Source organism: Astatotilapia calliptera, chromosome 9 (genome assembly GCF_964374335.1).
Source record: "Astatotilapia calliptera chromosome 9, fAstCal68.1, whole genome shotgun sequence".
Classification (NCBI taxonomy): domain Eukaryota; kingdom Metazoa; phylum Chordata; class Actinopteri; order Cichliformes; family Cichlidae; genus Astatotilapia; species Astatotilapia calliptera.
Window position 1 is genome coordinate 17,000,139 of NC_137430.1, and position 20,978 is coordinate 17,021,116.

Genomic DNA, 20,978 nt, shown 5'->3' on the forward strand with positions numbered 1-20,978 from the left:
AGTCCAGTGACAGAGGTGGGAATCGGATATGCCTAAATAAGGACTCACCACCCACCCTACACAGGAAGCGCTTACTCGTTTACATATCCTGCCCTCATGTAAACTCTTTTGTCACTCATAATGCCGATCTTATAATCCCATCTGCTAGTTTAGGAAATTACTAAAGTTGCGGCTGCTTCACACATCTAAACCTCAGGCAAGCTGTTGCCTCCAGGTGATGAAATCCCTTTAATGAAAAGAAAAGTCCTGATCAGGATTGCACTGAGAAAACCCAAAAGAGATTTCCAAGTGCACTGACAAAACACAAGCTGTGCTAAAAGAAATTGTAAAAACACTACAACAGTTTCCAATCTTTGAGAAATGCCAAACCTTAAGGGCTAACCTCTGCGAGGCTGTTTAATTAACATTATCAATATAGTTGTATGGTTGGCATCAAAAGGGCAAATTTAAGTTGGTAAAAATGAAATCAATGCTTCAAAATTCATCACGTGAGCGTAGCATCTTCACTCGTTTTTAACAGGCATATTCTTTAGAGGAGACTAATTTATATTCACAACTGTCTAACCAACAACACCCGCCTTTGTCGCTGTAAGTCATGCCATTGGCGTAAATGGCATGACACAAATGGCTTCTTCCATTAGGAGGAAGCCATTTAGGAAGGAGCCATTTATGGGTTGAAAATTGCGGATTTAATCTTCAAATAAAGCTTCATGAGGTGGTGCGCTGGCAGCAGAGGGAAGGAATTATCTCTTCTCTACCAACAGACGCTCAGAGTACCGTTCAAAGCAGTGATACCTGAAGCTTGGTGTTTTAACAAACGCAATGTGATGTGCACGTGTTTCCTTTATTGAATGGAACCAAAGAACATCTAAGACTCAACATTTGCCAACACCAAGAAAGGTGGAACTTCAAAACACTGTTTCCAGCACGCCGCAGCAAACTGTAGCACTCGTGTTAGCCAGTGTTCTCCAATAAATGGGCAGGTTTGTGTCAAGAAGGCATATCTGTAGCCAAGTAACATATTAACATAGCTGCCTAATCAAAGACAGTACGTGGATCTGAATAATTCTGTAATGCAATTTTTTACGGGATGCTGAAGTACGAATGGAGGCAGATAATCCCCTTCAGGTAGTAGATGAAAGAAGAAGAAAGAAAAGCTGTTATGCGCAGCAGTATAGTGGCAATGGTAACAGAAACATCTGTCCAATCAGAACTGAGAGCAGCACAATTGTAAACAAGAGTTACGCAGAAAACATGCTTGAAGTCCCAACATCCTCATGAGCAAAAACTGAAGCTTAAAAGGACGAATGCCAACGGTGGTCCTACGCAGAACTGAGGTAAATTCAAACAGGCTGTTACAAAGTGAAAAATAGGGATCTAATTATTGTGTGGCGCCCTGAGTATTTTGAGCATTAAGAACAAGTCTCAGATGTGTTCCTTATGTGTTCGTGCCCACCCCCCATCATCTTTTTTTGCTATTTGTTGTGACAATAGTTTGCATCATAACACAGAGCGAAAAGCTCATTTGCTCCCACCTGATGTGATGTTAGGGCGATATTTAGTTTCGCCAGTAGGTGGCAGTGGCGGCTCAGCCAAACGGGTAACTGGCAAAATAATCCTTCACAAAAGTAACGCAGGCCAGTTATTACAATGGAAGCCGCCAGTAACACTGAATTGTTTTGCTGTGTTTCAGGTGAGAGCAATATACGAGAACTACATACATTTATGTAAAGTTGATACTTATTTAACATGTTTGGAGTGTAATTCTTGTTTATATGGTGTTTAATGTGAGCTAATAAGGGAGTTGTTTCACGTTATCTGTGGGTAATGCTAGTAACATTTGTGCGCTAGCTAAGTCATGTTAGCCTCCTGCATTAATCTCTGTAACCGTGTTGTTCCATCAGTAATGTGAAAGGAAACTGTTAGCTGGTTTCAGTTAAAGTTATAGGAAATAGACCAGCCAGTACATGTTATGTTGTCTATTGTTTACTGGTCATTTTCTCTGTGTGTTAAGGGCTGATTAATACGTGGCCATTACACATAATGCTACAAAAGTAACGCAGGCCAGTTATTACAATGGAAGCCGCCAGTAACACTGAATTGTTTTGCTGTGTTTCAGTGCAATAAATCTTCATGTGCACCTGAATGAACCCTGTCGTCCTTCAGTGTGTAACAATTGCAAAAAAGCAACATATTTTTTTAAAGAAAAATTCATATGGAGTCCACACAATATTTTACCTGACCATGTTTGTTCCCATTTTTTCTTTTGATAAATAAAAACTTTTAAGCTGTTTATGTTTTTTTTTTTACACCTAAATTGAATTTCATTGGTGAAATGAACATCTTTCTACAGATGTCTACACTTATGACATCAGCAATCCTATGATGCATATGTGAAGTGAGTTAACTCAGTCAGATGACATTGTGAGTTGGTGTGCTTTTTCCTTTCTCTTCTTTTCTATCGAGAAACTTAAATGTTTACGTCACTTTATTGTAGTTGATAAAAAACAAAGCGTCTCTTGCTAAAAAGTCTAAAAAGGGAAGTCTAGGCGATGCTTAAGAAGTACTTCAAACTGATGTCATGGTAATGTTCCTGAACTTTCCTTTTGGAAGTATTTTCCAACAATGATTTGACATCAGGAAAAGTTGACGGACAGCCAGCAGCTACTTAATGTCCAAATGCTTACCGTACTTGGTGTCTTGCCAAACTGGGGGAAAAAACCAGATAAACCAGTATTTGACAGCTCAGAATGCATTCTGAGTCGATGCCTTCATATAATATTTCTCTCTGGATATTTTCATGTGGCGCACTGAATACATTATCTAATTACTCACATGTGTTACGGCAACAAAGCTGGGTGTTGTGTAGACTGCAGTCGTGAATATGAATTAGTCTCCCCTAAATAACATGCCTGCCAACAAAGACTGAAAATATTTTGTTCATGTGATACATTTGGATCTTTACATTTATTTTAAAGAGCATCTTCAATCTCTGCTTTTAAATTGAAGCTCAAAATCCACTTTTACACTTTGCCCGTTCCAACTCATGAATCCCTCATTTGTTGTTCTGTCTGTTGTCATTATGTATCTACTTATTGTTGTAGGCCTCTTAATTCTGTAATGTAGTGTTTGTGTTAGGTCTGCAGCCTTCCACTGCAGAGTTATTGCATGTTGGATTTTTCTTTAATTAGTTTTTATTTTATTTCATTTTTACTTTTTATTTTAAATTCAGCTTAGTTTCGGTTAGTTTCCAGAGTGGTTTTCAGTTTACTTTTTATTAGTTTTAATGTTAATTTTTAGTGTTTTTTAAATTATTAGCACATTTATATGATAGATATTCCAACGTAAACAGAAGACATACAAAGCCTCAATAAACATGTCCATAAAAACAATATCAGGTAGTTTGTGACAATCTTTTTTTTAATTTTTTTTTTATCAGATTAACAAATACAAAACTAAGGCTATTTCTGCCATAATAATCTAGTTTTAGGTTTTAGTTTAGTTAACTATAACAACCTTGTTCTATTGTTAGCTTCCTGGTTTGCAATGACAACATCAGTATTGGCTAAATAGAGTCCTCCTGCTGCACGTTTGGTGGTCCCTCCCTTTACTCTGCATTGCCAAGACACGACATCCATTGAGGGCTAACGTCTCATGTCCCGAGACGTCCCATGGGAACACAAAAGGTGACCTTCCGCGTTCCAATGTTACACGCCAGATTGTCGATGAAATCGAATAGAATGATGCTACCTCGGTAATACACGTTCCAGCCGTGTATTCCAGCCCTAACCACAACCTTATCCCTAACGTTAACCACCACCTTAATCATGTTAGATAGTTTTTCCAAAGCGATTTAAGTAAAATAAACACACATGTGAAGATTCATTCCAAATGCTTCCCATGTTTCCTCATTAGGGACGTGTTGGGTGGCCGACAGCGTAATATACCGACGATTTGTCACCTAGTGTAAAATGTTACGCTTTGGGAGTGGAAGTACACAATTTGAGACACAACAATAAACTTTATCCAAAAAACAAACAAACAATCAAACAGAACAATTGCACAGACGATGCAGTGCTATAGGATGACGGATTTTCAGAAATAGCATACCCAGCCATTAACAAACCACTTATCATTTCTAAACTGCTAAAGCAAACCTCTTTATTAAGACACAAAAGCACCTTTCTCCACAGGAGGACAATAAATGCTCGTGTAACTCAACATTCAAACCCCATGCTTTTGAAATCAGCTTTGCATCAGCCCATCGGGCAAAAATCACTGATGTTTGACAAATAGTGTGTCAAGAGATCCACTGCTTGGAGCTAAAACCTTACTCCAGAGCTACTGCCACTAGCAAATGAATATTTAAGCCACACCAAAGCCCTCCTCTCCAAGCACTCAATTTAGGCATTTTCACTGAGCTTTTTCTACTACAATATAAGTTTCCACAAAGCCCTGCTCTTCAGAGGCAGAGCACGATAAAATCAATGACTCAGACTTTCTTCTTGATCACAGTCAATCTCTCCTATAAGCTACAAACACACAAGGAGTTTTTGTAAGGGAGGTTTTAAATCTAATCTCATCTTCTACCTCCCACTCTTCTTTATTTCTCCTTCTGACGCGTGACCCTATAATGCTGTTTCCAGCCCTCTTACCTCGCTGTGCTCTGGTGTTTTCATTACATGTGGCGTGGTTCAGTTCATGTCAAGCAACAAAAACATTAGTCAAATGTCTCTGAAGTGGTAGGTGAAGTAATTTCCCACAGGTACAGCAACCTACACACATAATCTCCCTTTCTACAACAGAGACAGAGTGTGAAATATCTACTAAGTCAGAAGGTAAAAGCTGGCAGACTTTTGAAATACCAGGAAATACAGTGTTGCCCAGAGGGAGACAAAATTTTCAGCCGAGCTCTGCAGATTCAACCTCATCTTTTCTAATTTAAGAAAAAGGAAATTATGTCCTTGTGGCACCCAGTTATCTAGGGAAAGGACTATGATTCAAATCGCACTTGAATTCTACATTTTACCAGCAGAGCCCCAAAACGGATTACGTCTGAATATTTAAGATTGTCCGGTGTATAAAACGGACAAAATGTGTGCAGCATTGTGCTGTGTGTGTATTCCACTTGAAGATAGAGCCCTGCTGCTCAGCTACTTCCCATCATTTTATTCTTCACGGCTTTCCTCCTTACGAACATGGAGATTTTTTTTTTTGCTGCCAGCACACAAACCCAGGACCAACACTACCCCTACAAATAAACTGGAGGACAAAATGAAAAGGATTTTTAGATCTGAGGGTTCAGATGTAGCTGCTCAGCGGAGGTCCAGAGTGTATGTCTGTGTTTGTGCACAGGGATTAGGAGCAGCATACAGATTTGAGCAGTTTCGCCCAACCAAAATCCAGATTGACTCAACTCTTGGATGAGAAATATCCTCTGCACACAAACACACACACACGCTACAAGAACAAGATTGTATGTCTACGGCCATATACGTGGACAGTGACAGCCAGCCTTAAAAATTACGTTTACACAGGAAAGATCTTGTACCTGCAGAGTACAGATTCTCCAGCGAACTCATTTATTCTCACAAAGATATCTGCAACCCCGAGCAAAGTGATGCAATGTGATTACAAAAAATCACTGCAAACCTGACTATCCTGGATCATATCTGAATAAAAATTATATAAATGTGCTGAATGGATGAATAATCTGCTTTTTGACAAACTGAAGGATTTCCTGAAACAATCCCCCCCAACCCCTGCAGCAGATCAGATATTTCATTATTAAGAAAGAATAAGCAATCACACTGCATGCAGGAAAGCAGATAAAGTCAGCAAGTCTCAATTTCAATCCCGGAGATATTCAGCCAAACAAGTGGCATTTAAAAAAAATGTAATATCTTTAATGCACAGCAATTGAAACTTACTGAGAGTAAACCGTCATGGTACTTTAAGTTGTTTTGAGGCTGCTCGTGAGAAGGTTACAGGAACGAGCATGTGCATTTGTGTATTACGAAGAGTCATTTGTATGCATGTTAGGCACACGGGCTTATTAGAAGCCACAAGGTAAAAGCCAATTGGCATCCTTTTATAGATGGTGGCGAGAAAAGCCACTGTCAGCTCAATGAATATTCAGATAGAAGCAGAAGCCTTGAGGGGACATGGAGCAGCCCCAGTCTTTTATCAGTCTTCCTCACAGCGCAGCCACAACCTATTCACAGCAATCCAAATCTTTCTCTGTATCACTGAATCCTCCTTTAATTTCTTCCATCTTTGTCTCTTGTTCTCTTCTCCCTGTTACCTTTATCACTCATATATACCCTTCCTGTATAGTCTTGCTCTTTCTCTGCCTCCATTTTCCGTGCTGTACATTTTCCCGTGTTGGGGAATAATGAGAGCCAGCAACAGTGGGTGGCCATGTGCGTCGCATTGTATAGGAGTGCCGTGATTAATCGAGCTTGCCAATTGGAAAATGCCAGCAAGGCCATGCCGTCAACACACTGTTAGTGTTAGTTTGAGAAAGAAACGCAGACGAACACACACGATTGACTTCCTGACTTTTCCACGTCCTTCCATTCTGCCAGAAAGACTTCAGTCGCTCACTGAAAGAAGATGGCTTTAAATGAGCTGCTGGAGCACGCCGGTGTACAGTCAATGGTCTGAGAAGGAAATAAAATTCTCTTGCGTGAACCTCAAAAATCGTAGACGAATGAGCAATTCGAGCTTTGACGAGGGTAAAAGGAGATTCGTGTTTGTCATTTTGACAGTTTTGTCAAGGTGTGCGACTCGAGGATGCAGAGCGAGAAAAATGCTTGGCAGCTCAAGCAAAAAGTGAACTGAGACAAAATAACACGGAACATCGTGCAATCTGGTTTACACCTCTATGAAACCAAATGTCACATGCACCTTTAGGACGACAAGCGGTCCAATTTAAACTGGCCTTTCTTATAGGAACAGTTTAGGACCCTGCAAGCTCACTTAATGGATCCTCTGGGCGCCATAGTAACCCTCTGCACACATAAGAAAAGGCAGGATGAGGCAGCTGAACTAAGCGGGCAAACTCAAGTTTTGTTGAACATAATACAGTCTATCTTTTGCGCTCTGCTTTGTGTAAACATTTTGTTCCATTATAATCATGTTGAGTATTTGTTCCTTGGTTGAACCTTGAAAAGAAGAATACATGAAATAAGCTGAAATAGGAGGAAACTCATTCAGTTGTAAACCATAAACCACTTGTCACGGTTTGCCCGTAAGCCTAACAGATGGTAATGATATACATTAAACCTCCATCACGGTCTCAGCAGTGTATGAAGTAGAGTAGCTGGTATATGGCCCAAGCTGCACTATTAGTTCATGAAATGTACCATTAACTCGTTTTATTGTCATTTTCTATAAGGGAATATTATATACTGGTGTGGCCATCTGCTTGAATCCACAACTATTTTATTATTCTGCAATATTACGAGGATTACTGACATTCCACATTTCATAATCCCATCATGGATGCCCTCCTTCATTGTTGACATCATTCTTCCAGTAGCCAAACAAAAGCCTGCCATTACCTATTAGATTACCCAGAAGCCAAATGTGATTTAGGTCCCTTTGGAATCGGACATTTGCTCTTAGATGATAAGCTGGGAATTTAAAGTCCAAGCCGCTGCCAAACTGGATGTAAGAAAATGGGGGAGCAAAAGTGTAGATAATGAAAACAGAACGTTCATCATTCATCCCTGAGGAAGCGTCCTACTGATGAGAAGATGAAAATAAAAGTAAAATCCATCAAGCACGCAAAGCAGTCTGCTCTGTGATGCCATATGGAATCAGAGGTGCAAATCAGGAGTGATGAACAAACAAAATTCCTTCACCTTCCAACAATCAAAAGACCTTTTCAATCTGCTCTTAAGGGAATAACTCTCTTAGACGTTTTCGATGGGTTGAGGCCTTAATGTGTACAGAGATAAAACACAGAGCTCAATCTCATTCCTGCCTAATACAGCATAATGGAGAGAGTCGGGCTCTCGGCATGACAGCCATGGATCCACCACAGCGATAGGCTAATGAAACAAAGAGCCCTAGGCAAGCTGTTATACCTACAGAGGTAGGAAGAATGCAATATAAAAAAAAAGCCTTACAACACTCGAGCTAATTTCCAATGCAGTGGAGACCATATGCATCATGTGCACAATGTAGCAAACACAGCGTGCATACACAATAGAGCACTCTATTGTGGATGTCGCACAGGAAGGACACAGGGGTTTGAACAGGAAGGCAGCCAAGATTTTGGTACAGATTGGAGAGTTGCATGGTGTACACACACACACACACACACACACACACACACACACACACACACACACACACACACACACACACACACAAACACACACACCCCACTCCAATCCCCACACCACACCACAAATAAACCCCCACACCAAGCATGGTTTACATTACTGCAGACTTCCAGCTACAACAGAGAGATGCCCTGACCCCAGAAGCATCTGTAGCTGAACAGCAGGCCTGGCTAACAAACCGCCACAGAGGATAGAAGCAGGAGGCAGGCTGAGCTGCTGATTGATCTGCAGCGTAATTGGCTAGGAGTGGCTGAAACAGCCAGAGGACGTAAATATCAGCCATCCCGCTGGACAGTGAGTTAAGTTCCACAAGAGCGATAAACTCTGACTGGTTGTCCCCTGAGTGAAGGCTTGTTGTCTGATAAGCTGGGGAACACTCTGTGCTGAGATTCCACTGCTGAGCAGGAAGGAGCAAGGTGTAATATCAGAGCAAAGGATGTGAGAGGAGTTGAGTGGGGCAGATGAACAGTCACACAAGAAAGCGGCACAGCTAAGTTCAATCACTTTTTTCCAACATATGTAGTTTTACAAGATAGCTTATATATCTAGCTGGTGAGAAAACCACTAACAAACCAGCTAGTTACCAACCGTAATTCTACAAAGGGAGTAATTAAAGGGAAAAATCCAAGTTAGTATCTTATTTAAGCAATATGGTGTAAATATCATAAATCGGAATGATAGAAACGGGGTTTTAATATTTGAGACTTACCTTTTAATTGCATGTAAATTTGCAATTTTCACATCACAGAAAGCGCAAGAATTGTGTGCTGTTCCCTTTCATAAACTTGGTGTGAACCATGCATAGCATGAGAGAAAATAGGAGAGAAGAAAAGAGGTAGTGTGCTAGCTGAAAACAGAGAGAGATGAGATGAGGGGAGCGAGGGCACGGCTGACCTCATCCACAGCTGCAAGAGGTGTGCCTGTAATGCTAACTCGCTCAATCCGTCTCATTTTGCTCAGCGCAGAGAGAAGGGAGTCTTTAGCTGAGCTCGGACGTACCACCTGTCGTTTGACGTATTTCACCTGATGCGAGCGCATGAGATTCCTCTTGAAATTAGATTTTTGTTTGGCAGCCACCACTCAAAAACAAAAAGTTAGAAAAGAAAATACGCAGGAGAGCCTATTCTCTTAACACAGGTTATTTTCTATTTGCTAAAGCCTTTAGCCTGATAGCGTTCCTTTGGTGAAACAATATAACACATGGGGAGTGTGTTAAAAAAAAGTACACCTACATGTGTTTCCAGTAAAGAAAAGAAAGACCCATAATAATCAGAGAAACAGCAGGCAGCCCTGAACAATCAGAAAAGAAACTCCCAGAGAATGTGTCCTGCACTGTAGGCAGCGCTAATGGCAATAAGCACTGGAGCAAAACATAAGGAGGGAGATCATTTTGTTGTTGGTGGTGGCTTTGTGATTTATTAGTAATGACTACATGCAAGAATCTTATTCAGGCAAACACACTGAGGTCTTAAGGGAACACCCAAAAGTGTACCATGGGAGATTTCTCTCTCCATTTCTACCTGTTCTCTGTGCTCCACTGAATTTGAAACCCTACCACTGCTGGGCCGAGGAAAATGAAATTTAACTCCCACTACCTTAGGTGCTATACCACTTTGACAATGTTTTTATTAGATTTATGATGGCAAGTGGACCGCATCTCACATGCACACACTACAAGACTGAAATGTGTTTGAACTAAGTGTTATCAGCCAACAACTGGATACATGTTTAGTACTTGAAAAAGATTTTGTAGCGTGAAAAGCATCATCTTTTTGTCTTTCGGGAGAAAAGAGCTACGAGGAACAATTGCAGTAGCTAACAATAGTTTGCAGTCGGGGAAGAAAATGCTTATCAGGAGAGAGCAGTCCAGACAACAATTACATTCAATACCTCGATACAGCAAAACATTGTACTGCTTCATCGTGCTAATTATTGGCACAAACTATGGAGCTACTCAAATGGATTCAGACTTACTAGAGTCACTGCATTATGACTTCCTGTGGTGGGGCTTATCAAATAAATGTGAAGAAAGTGAACAGTGGAGAAGGAGAAATAAGAAGGTTACCCAGTGGGACCCAATAGGGGGTGTTGGTTAACTAAACTGACACATAACTGAATGGTTGAAACAGTAGATCAATTGCTATGGTGCAGTGGATAAATACACACTTCAGGTCACTTGAGGGTTATTTTTCCCTCTCCGGTTACACAGATATTGTGATGGATGGCAAATAACTGTGTTGCAAACTACTGAATATCACAGAAGTGCTACATAATAATACGATCCTGATAGATACTCCATGACTCCCACTTTTGTCTTTCTTTTACACTTTCATGACATATTGTGAGTTTTTGCAGACAAATGTAGAATATGCTCCAGACCTGTACTTCTCTCTACAGGCAAACTTTGAACAAACTCCCCTAAAACTGTCCTTATTACAGCCTAAAACACCTATGTGACTTCGCTTTCCACACACAATACCATAAATTACAACTATTATGAATGATTATTTACCTCTCTTTGCCTGTCTGTTGAATGTCAGTGTCTTTAGAAAGTTCACTCTGAGAGTTTGGTGGATGCAATTAAATAAAATGTGACTCAAACATTTAAATGTCAGTTGCTGGCAAATGGCTTTGGAAAGAGATGTGTTACTGGGAAGTTACTGAACTTTCTACCCAGCCCCAGCGATGGTGTCGCTGTACTCAGCCGCTTCCAAGAGAGACAAGTCGATCTCTGTGGTTCAATTTCCAATTTTCCTGTTTGAGCCCATCTAGGTTCAATCTCATGACCCTGCCTCCTTTGTGATGGGCCCATACATCCTATTCCAGATATAATACTAAATGCCATTTGACTCATTTCAAAATAATTCTCAGCCCAGTTAGAGCGCGGTTGGCTCTGAAGCACTGTGATCGCTCAGTGTCATCTTGATTACCAGGCACGGTTAAAATTTTAAATAGAAGAAAACATTAAGAAGATGTTCGATTAACATCTGAGGTTTCCTGTGGAATTTAAACGATGAGGAATATTAGATTGTGTGCGGCACATTTCAAAAAGATCGAACGAAAACCATTAAAACAGTCAACATTATAAATGTATGGTCGCTTTTCATGGAGCACCACAGTCTCCATATTTTATCACAAACCACACAGCATCTGTCTCAGTTCCAGGTCTTGGCTCTGCAAACAGCCGAGTGCAGGGAGCAAGAGGCGGGAGAACTTGCAGCTTTTATTTGCTCTGGCTTTCGCTTAAGGTGCTGAAACACCACTTAATCTACCAGTCCACAAGGGTCCAAGGTCACGGCGCCCTAGGACAACCTGAATAGCAGAATGCTGCTGAAATCCCCCAGCAGTCTTGAATGCACACATACACACAGAAACACACATACCACAGCTCCTCCACTGAGTAATTTCCCCTGCTGCACACGTTGTACTTTTATATTACACAATATTACTAGAAGGCTGCCCGTCAACCTAATGCATTAGCTCTCTCGCTGACCTCCACGGATGATGCAAATCTGTTGGCCACAACTTCACGTGTGCTTTTAAAATATAACAAGCTTATTACTGTGCTGGCTTTTATGACAGACAACTAAATTGCGCTCATTATAGTTTCTTTCATAGCACCACACAACGGGCTTTTGCACACAATGGCTCAGTATCACACTTTTACATTTCGTCACTAGTTCACAATTACATTATGGTTCTGCCATGAATACATGTATAATCAGGCACTGTAATGAAAAAGGCAGATTAACACAAAAATAAAACCATAAGTTATAACGCAGGAAGCCTCAGGCCTTATTCTTCTTTCTTAAAATAGTTTTGTTTTGGAATATTTGCTGATCACTATTTAGTCTCAATCCCCTCTGGCTAAACAGGCTTTTTTATATATTCACTTGATTACTGAGCAGTATGTGATCAATTCTGAGATACACTGAGGTTTGCGTGCTGTTTCAAAGTGGTATTAAGATTACATGTCAAGACTAAGTGTACAGCATTTTGGTGTTTTTGAGAAACTAGTGTGACATTTTAACAAATACGCTGGTGAAATTGCTCTCTTGCAAAGAGTTCGCTGCCAAGACTGAAGCCACTCACATGTCTTTAAGCTACTGCCAGTATGACCAATAACCTTTTAGCTTAGTGTGAAGGCTGCAAAATGGTTACTTCTTGCACTGTGGGTGCCAGTAGATAATAGCATGACTAGCAAGTCTGAACTTCATTCTTTTGCATAAACAGCAAGACATATGCATCATCAACTCTGCCTCTAATTCAAAGTGAGATTAAGAAATTTGTCTGTAACTCATTGTCACTGTTCCCTCTTCAGAAGCAGTTTCTTTTTACAGAGCCTGCGTGGAAGTCAAGGTTTCTGCATGCAGTACACACAAACACACATAGATCCTTTTCTTAATGTTACTTTAAGTGACTTATGTGTTATACAGGCCATGTCTCAAATGGCTGCAATTGGGGAGCTGGGGAACCTAATGAGGTTTTGCATTTACGTGACAGCTAAGTAGGTGAAGTTAACTTATCAGCCATGTTGGATGTATGAGAATGTAAGGCCAAGTAAATTAGGTCCAAGTCAGACAGGCCTCGAGACTGGACTGGGCCAATCTACCAACCACCCGTTGCAAGAAAAATACGCATGCTCCCAAACTGGTTGGCAAGTGGTTGCTGGAGGTTGATGGCAGTCAACGTGAAAGAAAAATGTGTTGCCATTAATCTCCTTGTGGTTTCTTTTTTCACATACCTACTTGACTTTACAAATGCTTTCCATTTCCTCTTTGCATCACACTTTTTCAATTTTTAGTACTTTGTTTTTGCTAATTGACCCAGTCTCACCTATCCCAAAAAGGTTTTTGGTGCAGCCCTCTCTTTTCAACTGATTGTGCTTAGTGATAGCCAGGAGCATCCAGTAACAGCTCATGTGGAATACACAGTTCTTCCTCATAACTGGTAGTTGTATCACATCCAATATGGCGGACAACTCTCGTGCAAGGTATGAGTGATGTCATGTGAGGAACCTCTATATGTGTCAGGTGTTCTAATTCAGTCAGGTGGCTCGCTTGTGAGTCACACAGGCAGCTTGCCATGGCCTGGTAAGCTTCCATTATAAATCCTGCAAAAGTGCCAGGCAATCTTGTAATTAAAAATGTGTCTGAGTGACTGTAAGTAATTGAGTCGGAAGCTACTGTACATATACCTCCAAAATATCTGTCAAATCCCAACGTAACTTTGATTTCTTTGCAAAAAACAAGTTACAGCACAGTTTGAAGAGGGGAAAAAAGAATGCTGTACAAGTTCTGTGACACAATACACTGAGTATGAAGAATCTTGGTGTAACGTGTTTGACAACTAAATTGTGAGTCACATCAACAGGAACATTAAGTGCATCAAAGACTATTATATTTGGATCTCTACTGTCTGCTAAATCTCTTATATAAATATAAAAATTTAATACATAGCACCTTCAGACTTCAAGTACCTCAAGATCTATGATAGGACATTAGATACTGGAGATTCCAGTCATTGGTTATTCATTCACTGGCTGCTGTATTAACCGAATTAGTCATCAAGAGCTCTGAAAGGACAGTAGCAGAATGTGAAGGAGAGGCACAATTTTTTCTTTATCTGGCAGCTGCTAAAATGACTGAGGAAAGAGAGTGAGAGGAGATGATTCATGTCAGCTTTGTTGCCACATCTTTTTTTCTTTTGCTTCCATTCATGAGAGGAGGGCTGTGTAAATTAGCATGGTTAGCAGAGCAGCTGCAGATGTGAGACACTATTCACACTGCCATATTTCAGAGTATCGAGTCGAGTGAATTCAAGACTTTTATCTTCATTAATTATGGAAATCATATGCCTCAGATATGTCCTATCAAGTCAAGAGGCAAAGCTTTTCACTGTTCTCTAAGCAAATTTTCAATAGGACTCCCAAGAGAAGCAGGAAGGAGAAACAATACTTGAATTACACACCGCTGGGAAAAAAGAGGGGTCTTTAACTATCAGGGATGAAAAAAACATCCTTTATGTGCAACTCTTTTTCAGAGCAATTTTGAAAAATTACAGTACAGATGTTAATTGCAATTACCACATGTGAATTCTTATTCACACCCATTAGGAAACAAAGCTATGCAGACTTAGTCAGGGTAAAAACTCAGAAAATGCTACTATTTTGACATTTTATGATCACCTTTAACATTTTGGAAACAGTGCTTATCTCATATATAATTATTAGTTTTGGTCAAGAGTTGACATCTGCCTTTGAAGAATATTGGTAAAGCTAATCGAACATAAATACAAAAGAATCTTTGTGTTAATGAGCGAGCTTAATGGTGTGCTCCTACTCAGATAAACCAAAGCCAACAGAACAGAATGACACGATGGGCAAGGCTATGGTACTGCAGTGTGCGCTGAGGTGAAGAGGAGTCAGTATGAACAGCATGAAATTGAAACCCTTCCCTGAGGTAAAAGTTGGGTTTATCCCCAGGCTGCTTTGTCAATATACAGTAGAAACCCGCAATTTCCTATGAACAGCTTCACCATTCGGATTTCCACAAAGCAATCGGAGATAAATCTGCAGCTCTCTCCCTTTTCACCCCAATAGCTTTCTTTTCAACTGCCTGCAGCTAATAGCGTGTTTTTCAGATGAAAGGTTCATGTACTGCATGTGTTCATTATTTAAACAGTGACACGCTCAAATATCCGATGGTAAAATGCCCCAGAAGGTTTGGAGACAAATTGGCATACTCTATGCATTTCCTGGCACTATGTCTTTCAAGCCTTTGACTCACTAAAAAAAAAAAGTTGACAGTGTTATTAAACCCAGTCAAGTGTGGGTGAGTGAATATTAAATCATTCTTATGCCCTGATTCTTTGTCACCAATCCTCATGCTGCTTCAGTAATGCTATCACGACCAAAGATGAGGTAAATTAAAAAACGCCAAGGTTTGTGTTCGACACTACAGATAGGTTAGCTTCTCCCTGTGAATCAGTGTTGATGAAACCGTTCCATGTCTCTACACATATAGAGAGAAAAACAAGAGTGAGCCAACCAGTCACAAGAGTGTCCCAGCCAATGACAGCATAATGCCAATGGTAACAGTGAGCGTGTGCAGACAGACAATCAATAACACTCTAAGAGGCTTCCACAAATATCAAGGCCGAGCTCCCCAGATGATGTTCGTTATTCACTTGGGAACCTGCTGTTAGAGCTATAAACTCTGAATATGCTTATAAAGGAAGTCTAAAAAAAAGCCTAAAAAGCTACAAAAACAATCATACCTGCAGTAAAGTTGTAACTTGCCGAAAATCCCACTGCTTCCAGTTCACCATCCGTAACAAATTTTATCCACAGATATCTGCCGCTACTCCTGATGTCAGGCGGGCTGTGCTGACCGCAGTACCGTCCGAGAATCGGGGAGAAGCCAAACGGTCCATCTCGTACCTCAATGTTGTCAAATTTACATTCCCAAGAGGACTCGATTGAATAATTCTCGTCAAAGTGTAGGTCAATACACTGCCTTGGGGGAGCTGCAAGACACAATGGAAATAATTACTACCTAGCACAAAGAATGGCGTAAACTATTAGTCATGCTTTCATCGATGAACATTCAGCTTCTTTCATTATCAGCGCTCAACTCAAATTCTGGCTGTTAGTCAAGTCATCTCTAAATAACGAGAGATGTTATTTCCACATTCACTTTGGTACTACATTAATGAGGCTATGTGCACTGACACACAAAAAACATGTTTTTATATTTAAAAAAGGCTTTCTAGGCTTGCCAATCAGTCCAATGTGTATCATCACTCACTGAGGATAGCCTCAGTAGTGCTTTAGTTGAGAATAAACAGCTAGATCGCGTTGGCTTTTTTTCTTCACTACTGCTGTGTTTAAAGAGATGATTTACCTTCAAGGATGTAAACACACTCTGTGTCTGGGGGGTATTTGTTTGGGTAATTGGGAGAAGTGAAGAGCCCTCCTTCTGCTTCCTTTACCCACGTTCCACACTGACCTGCAGGCTTCACTCCAGAATTGTTTTTCACTGAAATATACACACACATACATTATGTATTTGATAGTGTTAAGCATATACATATAAATTTGAACAGAGGACATTTGGACACCAAAAAGACAAGCTGGTGATGGCTATTACCTGCTGTATCCTTCTTTGTTGCCCCACACAACCCAAGTATGAGTAGACTTGCAACAACTGTAAGGAAAGAAAGATGAATTCATATTGGGGGTTTTTTGGGGGGTGTTTTTGTTTTTTTTAATTACACTAGTTTTTGTCTTTGTTTTGTTTGTTTTTTTCATTTAGGTTGGAACAAAGGTATTAATACTGTATTTATGTACGTAATGTAACAACCTGGTCCCGACCTAAAGGAATTAAAAAAACACACAATACCTCCAATAATAATAATAATAATAATAATAATAATAATAATAATAATAATAATAATAATAATAGTATAGATCACGCAACCTATAGGTCACGTAAGAACATAACCTACAGGCTGCTACTAAAAGTCTCTTCCAACAAAGACTACACCTATATAAAGCCCCTTTTAGCCAAAGGCTTCAAAATTATATATTTTTTTAAACGATAGGCCCACATCACAAACTGCAACAATCTCAATATGACTATTTCCTGCCATAAATAAAACTGGAGGTTAAAAAAAAACTTAAGACTGTGACCTTCACTGTGAGTTTACAGGTTGCAGGATGCAGTGCATCCGTTTTTCATCTCATATTTGTTTATCCCTACTGAATCACCATTTTGTTCCTATGTTGATTTCGATCTGTTGCTCTGATATTTACAGTCCGTCTAAACTGATTAAAAGATTATCATGCCGCTTTTGCGCTTGGGTAGGACAAACATTAAGAGCTTTTCAGCAAGTGTGCTTCAGTTGGTGAATACGGATGTCTTACCGTGATGGAAGCTGTGCCCATGTAGCATGTCTGTTCCTTTCACAAACGGCTTTAGGCTCAACTAATTCCATTTAGATTAGGAATACTTGAAGAGAGAAAAAAGATAGAGATGTAAGTTTCTGAGTATTCACGCAGAGATATCGCTCATGTTATCAAACCTTTCGGTGGTGGGTTAAAAAAAAGCGAAATTTTACTCCTTATTAAAATCTCAGAGAGAGAAAAAAATCCTTCCAGATGTGTCACAACAACTACTAATCACCAGTTTCATATAAAACCAAAAACAGTTCCAAACACTCGCCCGATTTCCATCCAAACGTTTCTAGTACCCCTTGGCACGTTTGATGCACTGAAAGGATTAATAGTCCCTTCATCAGCCCTTCTCTAATCGCTCCACCTTTGCAATCTTCTTTTAGAAAATATCACGGGCAACCTTGTTTTGTCCGCTTTGGTCCCTTTATCAAGAGAGATGATCCTTCAAGAGCACGTAAAACCACGCAACACTCATCTCTGCGGCGTTTTCTGTACTCTTTTGCGCTGCGTAAAAATCTTCTGGAAAACAAGAGGTTGCCAAACAGATACAAAAAATAATAATAATTAATTGATTTTTTGTTTGGCTTTCATTTGTCGCCCCGTGTTTCCCCAAAAAAGCTGTCAGTGTTGTTCTCACTGAGTCCCTCTGCCTGGGTTTCTGTCAACTGCCTGAGTCCCCGCAGCCGGCAGGAGCTAATGTAAGATCTTCTTCCTCCTCCCGTTCATTCACCACCGACTACGGCCGTCCAATGCGCCACAGTCCTCACGTACTTTTGACGCACGCATCGAAAAGTTCTCCAGGACACGACTTCATCACACACACGACACGCGCACGTGTTTGAACAATAAAGCACGCGCTGCAGAATTCATTTTCACTAGATCCACCGCGCAACATAAAAAGGGAAAGGTAAGCAGAAAAGGCAAAGGGGATTGGAAATGAAATAAACAGTCGAGGAACGCGAAGGAGCGAGGTTAAACAAACGGAAAATGCACTGTTAAGCATAAAGGAATCTCAAGTCATATTTCAATGGTCGAAAAAAATGCACATCGCCTTCTTTTATCAGATTAAGAATCCACCCATTTGTTTCTGCTGTGTTTGGGAGCTATCCTAAAATGCATAAGTAGGCTAACGTAGTTTATATAGAACAACAACACACCTGTCATCCACAAACAAGTGACCAAGGATGGCATCTTTAGAAATTCTGCACTTCATGTTTCCAGTTTCTACAGAAATTGGAGCGATAAGAGGACACAGAGAAAACTCCACTTTTCTTTCTTTTTTTCTAAAACCGTGCCAGCGACTTTCCTGTAGTGTGAGTGTCAGGATGCATCTGCACTCTTCTACTGACTGTGTAGTCACTCTCACACCTGATGACAAAGCTGATCAGAGGGTGCCCAGGGACAACTCAGGGGCTCAGGCTCCCAAAATAGTTTTTGGCTCCCATCAGACAATATCCATCTTCAGATACTCCTACTGCAGTGGCAAACTTGGACTCGGTTTCTCTGTGCATTTGTTATTGTTACTGGTTTGCATTTGCCCCGCAACTGCGATCAGCTTCAACAGAACTGTTCGCGATAGTGGACATTTATGTCTCATCTTTTGCAGCATGACATACTCCTGTACAACTTTGTTTCCTTTCCTGTCTCCCTCTTCCTCTGTGTGTCTTTCTAGGTCACAAACCCACCTGAGATTTGTAAGATAAAGATTCACTATCGCCTCCAACGTCCTTCTCTTAATTACATCCTGTTCCAGAGATTGGCTTGTTACTCTTCACTCTAAAACTGTTTGGTTTTATAGCAGGTAATGTAGACTCTGAAGGTGCCACGCTGACTTCAAGAATACATGTGGGAGTGGAAAATCTCACAACTCTTTTCAACTAATAGGCTCCCGCTAATCTGTTATAGAGTGATTTAATGGACTTGGGATTTGGACCCCCACACACGAACCAAAGCTTAGCCACTCACTTTCTTGCTACTGTACAAAAAACTCCCATGAAACTTGTAACCCGCTACACAGTGTAGCTCGCTCTGCTCCCTCCAAAATCTCACAAACACACAAAAATGCTGAAAAATTTTTTAAAATGTCAATTTCTCAGCAAAGGCAAAGCTTATTATAGATCTTCGAGTCTGAAGGGATGTCAATAATATCATACAATGCAGTGCCCAAAGCTTGTTATTGATCAGCAGTGATGCTGTGCCATCTGACAACTTCATAAACACAACGGCACACATTTCTGATGGGTAAACTCGGAGATAAAGCAGCAGAGCTACATGGGTATTATTCAAATGAGGCTTATCTAGCCTACTGTATGCAAGAGTAGCCTTAGCGAATTTAACAGCAGCCTCCAGTTTAGCTACATAAACCGCCTCTTTGACTCAGTAGCACAGAGGCAGTGGGAGAATATCAGAGAAATAATTCATTCAACAGCAGTCTCAAAGTCTGCCATTTTTAATTAAGGAAGTCTATCATTTGGCTGAAGATAAGTATTGCGCTGTGTCGGCTTTACCTACATTTGTAATTGTAATCAGTTTGGGGAATTGGGAACATTCAGGTCTGGAACTATACATTTTACTAACAGCACGCACATAACTAAACAGCCAGTTCAATGAAGTCGTTCATTACACATGTTCTGCTCTGTTTGCTGTTTCATCTTCAGTTAAATTTCACGATTGCTCATTGTCTAGAGGCAATTTAACTCCTACAGTCTGTGCCCTCAACCCCCCAAAAACAAAACAAAAAAACCCCATCAAGGCGCATGAGTTTCATTTAAAACATGCAAAAATGCACTCACAACAAGTATATTACTCTGCTGCATACGCAAAACAGAGAGTAATTCACGATTGCTTCCTGTTCATTTGGCTCAGACCTCATGTGCAAATTAGGCATTCACCTTCTACTTACTGTCATTATAATGACACTGCCAGCACACTTTCTTTTTGTCATTCTAACAGGGGACAGTGCTAAAGCGGATAAACACTTAGGCTAATGCCTCTTGCCCACTGGGACTCAAATTAACCTTATTAGTGATGCATTGAGCAGCGTGTTGGCTTAAAAAAAACACAATTTATTTGTCATTTGAGGCGCCTTGTAGTTCATTAAGCAAGACCCAGTTACAAGAAAGGGTTGCTCCGTCCACGGGCAAATTTTGAGCTGCTCTTTATGCTACATTAGCTGTCTGGGTCTCTGGCGATAGGCTGCCTTTATCCTGGCCCTGCACCTGGAGCTAGTAAGAAAATAATTCCATGAGATGATAACCCATAAACTACTCGTGGTTTTATGTTTGTTGGCAATACAGCATGTCATTTTAGGTCCTGGGCTCTTCGTCAAAAAAAAAGAAAAAGAGCATCTTGAGTTATGCAAACAGGGTGCGGTGTGAAAAATCAGATTGAAGGCAAATTATATTTGACATACAACACAAACAAAACGGGAGAAACGAATAACACTCACCACTTTTGCAGAAGATAAATTCTAATATAGAGGAGATTTAAAGTTATCCTGTAAATAAGTTTCATTAAATGTTAATCTGATGCCGATTTTCTGGATTAACCAATGAATCATTTTCTCTTTAACAGTCAGTAAGTAAGGTTTCAAGGAATCTTTGTTTTCATGTTGCTGAATTTGTAAAGAAATAAGACTTTTTTTTTTGTTTTTCTGCACTTTTTATCTG

The 20,978-nt window shown here is 40.3% G+C and overlaps 1 protein-coding gene across 8 annotated transcripts in view; it reads right to left on the reverse strand.

The window, feature by feature from the left end:
- Positions 1 to 18,083, reverse strand: part of neto1l (neuropilin (NRP) and tolloid (TLL)-like 1, like) — a 72,905-nt gene extending 54,822 nt beyond the window's left edge. For 6 of the 8 annotated variants that reach the window (XR_013911273.1, XM_026179455.2, XM_026179454.2 and 3 more), the window contains exons 1-4: positions 17,281 to 18,083; positions 16,505 to 16,561; positions 16,259 to 16,393; positions 15,633 to 15,881 (exon numbers count right to left, since the gene is read on the reverse strand). Coding sequence is in view for 6 of the 8 variants with exons in the window: in XM_026179455.2 (XP_026035240.1) it covers positions 15,633 to 15,881; positions 16,259 to 16,393; positions 16,505 to 16,561; positions 17,281 to 17,308 (469 nt within the window). In the remaining 2 variants the exon portion in view is untranslated. The remainder of the gene's footprint in view (positions 1 to 15,632; positions 15,882 to 16,258; positions 16,394 to 16,504; positions 16,562 to 17,280) is intronic. The other 2 variants (XR_013911272.1, XM_080305974.1) reach the window with 1 other exon arrangement.
- Positions 18,084 to 20,978: the final 2,895 nt, after the last annotated feature.